Genomic DNA, 12,697 nt, shown 5'->3' on the forward strand with positions numbered 1-12,697 from the left:
TATCCAAAAGCTTAAGTGTACTAGTTTACTTGGAGAGGTTTCTGCCTATCCTTGAATTAACTAGTGCATAATGCTTAACTAGCATTTAGCCCTATTTGACCTCATTAATGGTGAACTTATATCTTTTTCTCTCGTATTTTGGCAGCAACATCTGTCCTCGCTCTTAATGTCAAGCCACCTTTCTGTAGGGCTCAGTGTTCAGTCCCTGAGATGAGGTATGAGGGAGTGTGCCTTGGCATACTGAGGCCAGGAAAGACCTGCCTGCCTTGTGGGCTCCACTGGCAAGGGCATCAGAGAGACTGGGAAAGCCTGCTCAACTAATTTCTACCCTGGGAACAATAAATGTGCTGTGTTCCCCAGTCCGCTTAACTGCTCCTAGGAGATTCCCTTCCTGGCTGTATCCTTCTCTCCCCAACCTGTACTCAGTCCTCTCAAACCCAACATGTGGAGGAGAGGTTGGCCGTGGTGCAGCTAAGATAGGGTGGAGAACCATACACCGTTGTTCACACCTGGCTGCCACATGTGGAGATGATCTTGTACAAACCTTGACCTTCATTGGGCCCGGGTGTTTTATTTGAATGGACTTAGAATAAGGGTTGTAAATACCTATGTAGCAACCACTCCCACGCCTCAGTCTGTTTGCCAGCCGAATAAACATTTTAACCAGTGGCCAGAGTGATTTTTCATCTATCACTGTTTGCTCTCTGTATATGCCCGGTTTCCTGACTGATAAAGCTTTGTGTTATCTGTGTGTGAGTGACTCACTGTCCCCTCTTCCTCTACCTCTCTGCCCCCCCCCCCCCATAGCAGCAGCAGGATGGCAGCATGCCCTTCTCTAGCGGGCAGGACAGCTTCTCCAGGTTCACCATGGACATGGTGCGTCAGTACATGAAGGAGGAAGAGGTCCGCGCACACCACCAGAGCTCCCTGCTGCGCCTGCGACAGAAGGCCCTTAAGGAGAAGACAAAGGCCGAGCTCGCCTGGCTGGAGCATCAGAAAAGGCACTAGTTTACTCTTATTAGGATCCATGTTGTCCAAATGAATAGTGTCTCATTCCCCGCTAAATTCAATGTTTTGTTTTCTGTCATGTCCTCCAATGATTCATATACAGTAACCACTAGAGAAATTCAACAGAACACGTTGATCAAAACTAGACTCCATTTGGCACTTCTGTCCTCATTTTGCATTCATGATCTCACTTTCTCCTTTCTGACCACATAGGCGCTTCAGAGACAAGGGTGAAGATGACAAGATGCCGCCCATCAGAAAGAAGCAAAGAGGCCTGCTGATGAAACTTCAACAGGAGCAGGTAACTAACTCACAACTAACTTATTAAAAGGGCTTGATTCAGTCTGTGACGCAGAAGTTCAGCACTATGGTGTGATTGACATTTAAAGGCAATTTTTCCTCATTCGCGGAGACTGCATTCACGGTAAACTCAGCATTTGTCTGCTCATCGGAAAGTACCTTTAAATTTGAAGCACACTATAGCACTTCACTTTAGCGATACGGATTGAATCAAGCCTTAAATCTCTGCACATCTCACCTGCTCCCATAACTGCCCATCTGTAATGCTGAGTGACCATGACCCTGTGTGTGTGTGGCCTCCAGGCGGAAATCAAGTGTCTGCAGGAGGCCAACAAGGCAGCCAGGAAGGAGAGGCAGCTGCTGCTCAAACAGCAGGAGGAGATAGAGAGGATGAGATACACCACCCTCAAGCTGAAGGAGCGCCTCAAGTGTGCCAGCACCGGTGACACCCCACCAGTCAGTAGTACCACCACCTTTCATCTTATTCCTATCTGAGACGCATACACTTCTTATTCATGGAGATACTGAACTGAACTTCAGAAAGACATGCTTTTTTTGTTATTCATATGTCTAAAACAATGCTACAGGGTCTCATAAAGAGTTGAAATTATCCGTCTGTGTCCTACAGGAGACTCCAGTGTCAGAGCCCATAGATGAGGCAGCTTCCCCCAGTGCTGCGATAACAGACGGGGACGTGCGCAGTGCCTCTCCCCTCTCAGTGTCTGGCAGTGAGACCAGCAGCATCATGCAGAAGCTCAAGAAGATGCGCTCTCACATGGAGGAGAAGTAATTTTCTCTTCTATTAACCTATTAATAACCACACTGTCCAAATGTCTATTGACAACTCAAATGTCTAATTGACAGTCATGGGCTCTTTTCTTTTCAACTTTAGGGGTTATAACAGGATTCACTCAGATGGCTGATATTATGCCACCATTCTGGTCACTGAATATTACTTTATACCAACTTTTAAACAGCTGAAATTACCATATTTGATCACACCCATATCTTTATGGGTGTGATTGTTGTCATACACTGATGATTGAACAAAACTATAATCCTGTTCTCACATTGGCCATGTCAATCATTCAAGCTGTTTGCTTTATTATTTACAATGAATTAGCTAGGCACCTCAGAGCTTCTCTTAGTGAAAACAATTTACTCCAAATCACTATTGCCTTGTGAAAGTGGATGAATGGCTTGACTAGACACCCTGATCCTTAACCTGTGGTGTGGATATGAATATAAGCATGCTTCCTGTCCTCTATAGATAGTGTGTTCTCTCTAACCCCTGTACTAATCATTGGAATATTAACAATATGAACCAGAGCAGATATGTATTGTAAAATATCTGTCTGGTGTCTCGTACAAGCAACCAGGGCAGGTTTACGTCTGTGTTAAAAATTTGGTTTTGTGACTCTGGGGCTCACATGATGGTTATACAACCAGACTTGCACACTGACTGAACTCATTTGTGTACTTGAACATTCTGCAGTACAGGTCCTAACACACGTTCAGGTGTTGTGGCGTTTTAGGATTTTGAACTTTCTTTCAAGAACGCCATCAGTACTAATTCTAGAGCTGATGATTCCTTGAATTTATAAAATGACCAAATAACACAAACTGAATGTACGTAATGTCACGGCTAAACATGGGAGGTCGCTGTCAATTTGAGCCGAGACTTTATTTTCTATAGGGAACTAACAAGCTGCTTGTAGCCATGCCTCTGTCTGCTCGCTAGCTTTGGTCTTCTAACAATCTGCCCTTTCATTATGTAAACAGCCTCTCTTTGAATCATGCCCTAGTGTTGTTATTATTATTATTGTTGTGTTGATCATAGTGAAGGTTTGTGTGCTTTTAGCCTGGATTTTATTCTAATGAAGTCCAAATCAGTAGTTAAAAACATGAACAATATGATCACCCACCACGTTTGCAACTTTTTGCAAAAATAATCTCATCTCCCCAAATTCCTTAATCCAGTGCATTTAATTAAGCAGAAGCATTATGTCCAGTGGGGTGCAAAATGAGACAAAGGCCTCTCTCTCTGAACCCTTAAGGATGATCATTTGTCAGTCACGCCTAGCTCCTGTCTCTGGCAGCGCCACCGCTGCACGCATTCACACATGGCTACACATTACTAGACACCAGCGATTCATTGTAGTCTGGCTCCAAAGACAAACACGCACTACATCCTTGCCATTGTCCTGGCTCACGTCCGATGAAAAGGACTGGGTTTTAATACCCCTTTAAAGCACTGCCAACAACACAAAGCCCAGGCGCAGTAATTAAGTACATTCATTCTCTTAGAATGAAACATGAAACATTCGGTGCAATAAAACACATGCTTACTCACTGCTGTCTTCTCTCTCTCCCCCTCTTGTCTCTGTGGTTGTTTTTCTATTACTTCCTAATCTCTCTATTTTGCTGTTTTTTCCCTCATTTTCCAACTCATGTTTGGTTGTTTTTCTCTGTGTGTCATGTGTCCCCTTGCTTTGTTTTGTTGTAGACACTGCTCTCCTGTGCACTACTTCTTCTGTGTGTTTACGGCCCACCACTGGGCCTCTCTCAGTCTCTGTTTCCCCAATCTCCATCCCAACCTCCAGCTGTTTATCTACAACCAGTTGGTCAGGTACAGTGCTGCTCTCGCCTCTCACTGCTGCCTCTGTCCCATGGAGCATGCTTGTGTTCAGCCACTACCACTAGTGGAAGCATGGGTGGAATGGTGTGTGGGGGGGGCTGCTAGGGTCCTACCAGGTTATTTTTATTTTTGCTCCAATAATTGGGGAATTGAAAGCTTGAAAAACACAAACCAAACGCAAACCAAAGTCACCAGGCATTGCATGTACGATCACAACCGTATGCATGAAGGGGCACAGAAGTAATACAATTCAAAAAGAAGTGAAAAACAATAGGCATTTTTGTCAATAATAATATGACCTCTCTTTGACATGCTTTGGTCAAAGGTCATATTCATGTTAATATGGTTGGCCTGATTAAGCGAGACTCTCCCATTGAACAGCGAGAGCTCACTGTGGTGTTGCTTGGAGGCGCTCATTTAACTCTCATTCAGAGTGAATAAATCATGATCTGCATCTCCTAATATTCCTCGTATTCATGCCACTCACTACTTAGTTGGAACAAAGTCCCTAAGATTAAATGCTGAGATATTAGGCTACAACCCATCTATGAGAAAGACGCAGTGCCTTTGGGCGTTGCTTTAACATATGATAAAGGGTTTCATCTGATTTAATGAGCCCAGTAAATCTTCACTGATTTTCCTGATTAGGTAACTGTTGCTTGTGATAGGCTAATGAGAATATATATCAAGTGGGCTCAATAGAATTGGGAACACAGTCTAGACCAAAGCCCTACAGTATCTTTCCCAACTTCAGTTTGAATTAGGCTGGTGCAAGAGGGAGTGAGACAAAGCCAAACAACACAGTACTGTCTGGTACTTGTACTAATTATAGTCAATATGCAAAATAGCTGTTTAACTTGCATTGCATAACGCACCACTCCTTTTCAATGTATGTTATAAATCCAAGCAATGGAGAAAGGATTTGAACGTTGTCTTTTCTCTCAGCAGTGTACGTGGGAAATGCATTTAGACTCTTGTGTTGTGGAGAATTCATGTTGAAGTTACAGTGCCTTGCGAAAGTATTCGGCCCCCTTGAACTTTGTGACCTTTTGCCACATTTCAGGCTTCAAACATAAAGATATAAAACTGTATTTTTTTGTGAAGAATCAACAACAAGTGGGACACAATCATGAAGTGGAACGACATTTATTGGATATTTCAAACTTTTTTAACAAATCAAAAACTGAAAAATTGGGCGTGCAAAATTATTCAGCCCCTTTACTTTCAGTGCAGCAAACTCTCTCCAGAAGTTCAGTGAGGATCTCTGAATGATCCAATGTTGACCTAAATGACGAATGATGATAAATACAATCCACCTGTGTGTAATCAAGTCTCCGTATAAATGCACACTGTGATAGTCTCAGAGGTCCGTTAAAAGCTCAGAGAGCATCATGAAGAACAAGGAACACACCAGGCAGGTCCGAGATACTGTTGTGAAGAAGTTTAAAGCCGGATTTGGATAGAAAAAGATTTCCCAAGCTTTAAACATCCCAAGGAGCACTGTGCTAGCGATAATATTGAAATGGAAGGTTATCAGACCACTGCAAATCTACCAAGACCTGGCCGCCCCTCTAAACTTTCAGCTCATACAAGGAGAAGACTGATCAGAGACGCAGCCAAGAGGCCCATGATCACTCTGGATGAACTGCAGAGATCTACAGCTGAGGTGGGAGACTCTGTCCATAGGACAACAATCAGTCGTATATTGCACAAATCTGGCCTTTATGGAAGAGTGGCAAGAAGAAAGCCATTTCTTAAAGATATCCATAAAAAGTGTTGTTTAAAGTTTGCCACAAGCCACCTTGGAGACACACCAAACATGTGGAAGAATGTGCTCTGGTCAGATGAAACCAAAATTGAACTTTTTGGCAACAATGCAAAACGTTATGTTTGGCGTAAAAGCAACACAGCTCATCACTCTGAACACACCATCCCCACTGTCAAACATGGTGGTGGCAGCATCATGGTTTGGGCCTGCTTTTCTTCAGCAGGGACAGGGAAGATGGTTAAAATTGATGGGAAGATGGATGGAGCCAAATACAGGACCATTCTGGAAGAAAACCTGATGGAGTCTGCAAAAGACCTGAGACTGGAACGGAGATTTGTGTTCCAACAAGACAATGATCCAAAACATAAAGCAAAATCTACAATGGAATGGTTCAAAAATAAACATATCCAGGTGTTAGAATGGCCAAAGTCAAAGTCCAGACCTGAATCCAATCGAGAATCTGTGGAAAGAACTGAAAACTGCTGTTCACAAATGCTCTCCATCCAACCTCACTGAGTTCGAGCTGTTTTGCAAGGAGGAATGGGAAAAAATGTCAGTCTCTCGATGTGCAAAACTGATAGAGACATACCCCAAGCGACTTACAGCTGTAATCGCGGCAAAAGGTGGCGCTACAAAGTATTAACTTAAGGCGGCTGAATAATTTTGCACGCCCAATTTTTCAGTTTTTGATTTGTTAAAAAAGTTTGAAATATCAAAGAAATGTCGTTCCACTTCATGATTGTGTCCCACTTGTTGTTGATTCTTCACAAAAAAATACAGTTTTATATCTTTATGTTTGAAGCCTGAAATGTGGTAAAAGGTCGCAAAGTTCAAGGGGGCCGAATACTTTCGCAAGGTACTGTACATCCATAGAGACATTTTGGATATTCTGGGGTGCGGTTCTGTATTGGACAGAGATGTTTGAGAGGTGTTAAATCAAATGCACGATGTTGGCCTGGTGATCAGGTCGCCACCACACTTTGTTTCTGTTTTTCCCCATTTTGATGAAATGCTTTTACTCTGTTGTTTGGGGAAGAGTTTGGGTGACTTGTGCACTATGGTGTCAAAATGAAACCATGTCTATCGAGGTAAACATGGTTTGTTGTGTGTGTGTGTGTGTGGGCGATCCCATAGGTTTTGAGTTTGCAGTGAAGATCGGCAGGGGGTGGTTGGGTTGACTGTTTGGACTGCTGGTGGCTCTGCTAGCATCTGCAATGTTGCCATAATTTCACTGCTCCTCATGTAGATTGTGCCCTTTGTGCTTTCTCTTCTCCTCCACCCTTCACTCCATTCCTCCGCTCCTCCCCACCATCAGGTTCTTGACCAAGCGGGAGCAGGGTTTGATGCAGCGGCGGAGGCATGCGGAGGAGCTGCTGGAGTGGAAGCAGAGGCTGGATGCTGAGGAGGCAGAGGTGAGGCACATGGAGAAGCAGGCCATGGCTGCCTGGGACAGAGAGTGTCCTAGAGACCGAGACCAGAGGTCAGAACAGAGAGAGAGCCCCAGCCAGCACAGCCCTGAGGGCAGAACTGACAGAGGTGAGGAAGAGGTTGTGTATGACATGAAATAAATGGGCACCTGGTAGTATACAGTGGTTTCTGCTTACTGCCTGTTATCAGGTCATGTGTTTGCTTGCCTTATGTCATGTACTTTTATGAATGCCAGAATGCCATACAGTCCATCTAGCTAGCTGCATCTCAATGTTTGAGGCTGCAGGTCTATCTACTCTTGACCCATGACCTTTGTGTATCTCCAAAGACTCTGTGAGTGGGGGTGACTACTCCCCAGTTGTGACTGGCTCCAGTGTGCACACAGAGCTGTCTGGGTCCCAGCAGCCAGACATCCCCTCCACTGATCAGCCTTGCTCTGTCTCTGAGCTGCCCTCTGCCCAGCACAGCCCCTCTATCTACACCCAGGACTTTGACTCCCCCTCTGCGAGCAGGAGGGTAAGGCCCTGTGCATGTTGGGATTTCATGTTTTGCAGTAATGTATTAATACAGAAGAAAGACATTGATTACATGTGTTTATTAGCCTTTCCATAAGATTAGGAAATAATGTTAAAAGAAATCAAAAGCAGCATGTGAAAGGAATATGGAGGGAATTGTATAATGAGTTAACAGAATCTGTTTCCCTCCTGAGCGCAAATTGAGACTTTGTTAGCTCTCTTCCCATCGCTGGGCAGCTCAGTGAATGCAGGCCTTTGTCCAGGCTCCAGGACTAGTTGCTGCTTTCAGTGAATTGTCACTTCTCGTGATCAATGAATTTGTGCTACCTGATTGTTTTGTTACATGCAGTATTGTTAATCAACCGCCCTATTAGGTCAAGAAAAAAATCACTACTTTCACCCAAATTGTGAATAACATATGTAGTTATGAGTTAAATCATTTTAGGAATGTACACTTTTTGTCATTTAGCAGACGCTCTTAACCAGAGCCACCTACAGGAGCAATTAGTGTAAGTGCCTTGCTCAAGGGAACAAAGACTGATTTTTCACCTAGTTTACTCGATGATTTGAACCAACGACCTATTGGTTAATGGCCCAACGCTCTTAACCGCTACCTGCAGCCATGTGCAAATGGTCTATAAGCAAGAAGACTAAATTAAGGCAGAATATGGCATATTTGAATCCATTAGGTACACTGCCTTTTGAGTGTGTTTGTTTTTGTGTATGTGTGAGATGCTTGGCATGGTTAGTTAGTTGGAGAATGCTGTTGTGGTGAATGTGAGACTGTGTCCTAAATTCCCCTTGGACCCTATCCTTTTACTCTGTTGAACAGTCTCTACCAAAAGCCAGCCTCGACACTAACACACACCCAGAGGGCAGCAGCAGCAAGATGCAGCTCCGCTCCTCCTCCAGGACCGCCAGCCACGACCCCAAGGCCACAGACACCCCTTCAGGCATACACACAGGTGAGTTGGCCCCAATGTCTGGAGCAGTAGTCCCTTCCAAACTGGGGCATTATTTTGTATTTTCTGTTAGACTGAAACAGTTGAAAGGCAGAGTATAAAGATGACTGACTGCAGGCATAATGTGATGCTGTAAGAAAAGGATTGTGCATGCAGTTCCCTGACGCTCAACCTGCTCAAATCCAGTTTTATTTGTCACATACACATGGTTAGCAGATGCGAGTGTAGCGAAATGCTTGTGCTTCTCGTTCCGACAATGCAGTAATAACCAACAGGTAATCTAACTAACAATTCCAAAACTACTGTCTTATACACAAGTGTAAGGGGATAAAGAATATGTACATATAGATATATGAATGAGTGATGGTACAGAGCAGCATAGGCAAGATACAGTAGATGGTATCGAGTACAGTATATACATATGAGATGAGTATGTAAACAAAGTGGCATAGTTAAAGTGGCTAGTGATACATGTATTACATAAAGATGCAGTGGATGATATAGAGTACAGTATATACGTATACATATGAGATGAATAATGTAGGGTATATAAACATTATATTAGGTAGCATTGTTTAAAGTGGCTAGTGATATATTTTACATCATTTCCCATCAATTCCCATTATTAAAGTGGCTGGAGTTGAGTCAGTATGTTGGCAGCAGCCACTCAATGTTAGTGGTGGCTGTTTAACAGTCTGATGGCCTTGAGATAGAAGCTGTTTTTCAGTCTCTCGGTCCCAGCTTTGATGCACCTGTACTGACCTCGCCTTCTGGATGATAGCGGGGTGAACAGGCAGTGGCTCGGGTGGTTGTTGTCCTTGATGATCTTTATGGCCTTCCTGTAACATCGGGTGGTGTAGGTGTCCTGGAGGGCAGGTAGTTTGCCCCCGGTGATGCGTTGTGCAGACCTCACTACCCTCTGAGAGCCTTACGGTTGTGGGCGGAGCAGTTGCTGTACCAGGCGGTGATACAGCCCGCCAGGATGCTCTCGATTGTGCTTCTGTAGAAGTTTGTGAGTGCTTTTGGTGACAAGCCGAATTTCTTCAGCCTCCTGAGGTTGAAGAGTCGCTGCTGCGCCTTCTTCACGATGCTGTCTGTGTGGGTGGACCAATTCAGTTTGTCTGTGATGTGTATGCCGAGTAACTTAAAACTTACAACTTGCTTAGTTGTGTTATGGGTGTATGGAAGCTTCCTACCTGTGTCACCGAGCTACATTCATAGTCCTTAAACTGTTGCTGATTCTGTGTAGATAACATGGTGGGAATTTCAATCTACAGGTTCTACCATTAACCATAACATGTACTTGTGCTTGCATTTTTGGAGTATCCTATGAATGTTGGTGTTGACAAACACCAAATAATGACATTTACCCTGCTCAGAATTTGAGTTCTATAGCTCTAATTTGGGTTACTTTATACTAATCAGTCTTGTATGGATTTAGCATTCTAACAATACTCATTGTGCCACACAGAGCCCATGTCAGATCAGAGAGATATCGAGAGCCGTATACGTGCCCTGAAAGAGGAGCTGCGCAAACGCAAGTCTGTGGTGTACCATCTGAAGAAAGAGCAGAAGAAGAGGCACAAAGAGCGTCTGAAAGCCCAGGAGGCCAGCCTACTGAAGCAGCTAGAGGTCAGTATGTGTCTGTCAGAGAATCCTAGCCTGCCCTGCTCCATTCAATGAGACATAACAAAAAGAGTGACTGACTTTTTGTTGTTGTTTTCTTACGTCTAGTCCTACAATGACTTCATTGAGAAGACCAAGACTGAGTTGAATAAGGAACCAGACTCGACACCCTCTGCCAAGCCTCAAATCAAGGCCCCCATCTCAGCCACAGAGAAGCCCCAGATTAAATCACCACCTCCTTACAGGTACACCATCGCACTTCACTCTATGTATGATCCGCAAACTGATCAATTAGTCCGCTTTCATGGGATCTTAATCGGAATATTCTAATATTCTCCCCAGGTCTGAAACCAGCAAAAACTGGAAGGTTGTCTCTGACTCTGAGAAAGCTGAGAAGACCCTTCCACATTCTCCAGTTGGACAAGGTAGGTTGTGGCTAAGCACTGTCAATAAGTGTATTTTTCTCCTCAAAATACTTTCTAAGACTTAGACATTTGTGCCCATACTGTGATCATAACACACAGTTTAATGCGTTGTTGATTTGTTTTCAGATGACCTCAGTAAATATACCTCAGTGCATGAGGAGTCCTCAGACGAGGACCCCCCTACAGTCACCCCAACTCCAGTGTATGGGAGTCCAGAGCACACCAACGGTCTAAGGGGCCTGCTGTCCCCCGAGAGTCTCCCCAGGCAGCCTTCTGAGGGGGCACTCCCTCTGAGGGAGCCAGCCAGACCACAGGCCACCGACTCGGGGGATGAGAGCGTTGTCTCCAGCCTCCGGTCAGAGGTCATGGAGGAGCTGGACTCTGTGAAGTCTGAAGGCTCTGAGCATTCTCATTCCCGCTCTGAAGACCGACACTTTGACCATCTACTCAAACTTGACCTAGAGCAGAGACCAGCTTCCCAGCAGCACCAGTCTCTGTCTGAACATGTTTCCATAAAGAAAGGAGAACAAGGGCTTTCCCCGATAAGCAGTCTTGATGTTGATGAGAAATCACCATCCCCCATCAAAGAGCGATCATACAGCCCTGAGTCTGATGCTTTTTCATCAAATAGGGACTTTTCAGCCAAGGGTCAGGAGGCCTCTCCTTCAGCTGATGATTATCATGAGGACTTTGAATCCTCAGTGGAGTCATCACTCAGGGAGGACAACCAAGGCTCCAAACCTACCTCACCGTCCCGCCAAGAGACCAGGGAGGCTTCCCACAGTAGTTCACCCTTCTACAGTAGTGAGGAGGATATCGGTGAAGAGCTGAGTGAAAGATCTGGAGCTAGTTGTGGCAGTCCTTGCTCTGAAAGACTTCTGGACCTGAATAGCCAGACCAAGGATTCCCAGGAGAAGGTCATTAGTTCAAACCGCTCTCCAACAATCTCCCCTTCCCAGACACCACCTTCACAATCAGTGGATGAAATGCCTGACTTCACCATTGGGGACAGGGTTTTAGTGAGCAACGTCCAGCCTGGTACGCTTCGATTCAAGGGCCACACCAGCTTTGCCAACGGCTTCTGGGCTGGAGTAGAGCTGGACAAGTTTGAGGGAAGCAACAATGGCACCTACGATGAGGTGGTTTACTTTGAGTGTGAGGAGGGCCATGGCATCTTCGCTCCTCCAGACAAGATCTCCCATCTGCCAGATAAGTTTGAGATCTATGTGGAAACCACAGAGGATGAGGACTCTTTCCTTGATGACCAGTCTGAAGACGAGACAAAGAAACGCCACATTGAGAAGACATACGGGGGGAATCTGAGAAATAGAAAAGAGGAAACATCTCAGAAGAGTTATGATTCTGAAGACAAAGGACCTACTGATGTGAATAATGGTTCAGCTGAACACAAGATAAACCTGACCAACTCGCATGAGTTCAAAGAGGGAGAGTATCCAATGTCCAATGGAAGAACCAAGACAATCATTCTGGACCTTGAAGATGTGCCTACCAGTCTCTTCAGCACTGACATAGACAGTAAGATAGCCTTGGGGGGGGAAACTCTTAATGAGACCACTACCCTCATTGAGAGGAAAGGCCTAGATACCCATCAGAAGTCTACTCCAGAGCAAACCGTGGAGAAAGACGCCCTCGGTGCTTTTGCAGATAAGCTCCTCAACAACTTCATGAAAGATGCTGTGACGCAATTCACACAGATCAGAAAGGCCAAAGAAGAGAAGATATCAGCTTATAATCAAATGCAAGATTACTTTTTTAATGATGAGGGTGGGGTGACTGTCTCCCAATCACAGTCTGTAGCACAAAGAGATGGTCTGCCCTTCTTCCTAGATGCAGAGCAAGAAGAGCAAGTCTCCTCTCCAGAACTCTGTAACCGGCCTGTGAGTTCATCTGACCCTTTCTAAAGACATTTATAGAGTAAATGTTCTAAGTGTTAAAACAAAGAATTTACTCCTCCAATAATGTGATAACCTGAAATCACATAATGTGTAACACATTGAATTTCAAAT

General features: G+C 44.6%; 1 protein-coding gene across 3 annotated transcripts in view; it reads left to right on the plus strand.

The window, feature by feature from the left end:
• The window catches only part of cep350 (centrosomal protein 350), a 39,571-nt gene that overhangs the window by 22,326 nt on the left and 4,548 nt on the right, over window positions 1-12,697 (plus strand). For 2 of the 3 annotated variants that reach the window (XM_064935407.1, XM_064935405.1), the window contains exons 23-33: window positions 808-1,001; window positions 1,222-1,309; window positions 1,612-1,764; window positions 1,937-2,094; window positions 7,030-7,250; window positions 7,471-7,658; window positions 8,490-8,622; window positions 10,091-10,251; window positions 10,354-10,490; window positions 10,588-10,670; window positions 10,797-12,568. In XM_064935407.1, the coding sequence (XP_064791479.1) occupies window positions 808-1,001; window positions 1,222-1,309; window positions 1,612-1,764; window positions 1,937-2,094; window positions 7,030-7,250; window positions 7,471-7,658; window positions 8,490-8,622; window positions 10,091-10,251; window positions 10,354-10,490; window positions 10,588-10,670; window positions 10,797-12,568 (3,288 nt within the window). The remainder of the gene's footprint in view (window positions 1-807; window positions 1,002-1,221; window positions 1,310-1,611; window positions 1,765-1,936; window positions 2,095-7,029; window positions 7,251-7,470; window positions 7,659-8,489; window positions 8,623-10,090; window positions 10,252-10,353; window positions 10,491-10,587; window positions 10,671-10,796; window positions 12,569-12,697) is intronic. The other variant, XM_064935406.1, reaches the window with a different exon arrangement.

Source organism: Oncorhynchus masou, chromosome 24 (genome assembly GCF_036934945.1).
Source record: "Oncorhynchus masou masou isolate Uvic2021 chromosome 24, UVic_Omas_1.1, whole genome shotgun sequence".
In the NCBI taxonomy this organism is placed as follows: Eukaryota; Metazoa; Chordata; class Actinopteri; order Salmoniformes; family Salmonidae; genus Oncorhynchus; species Oncorhynchus masou.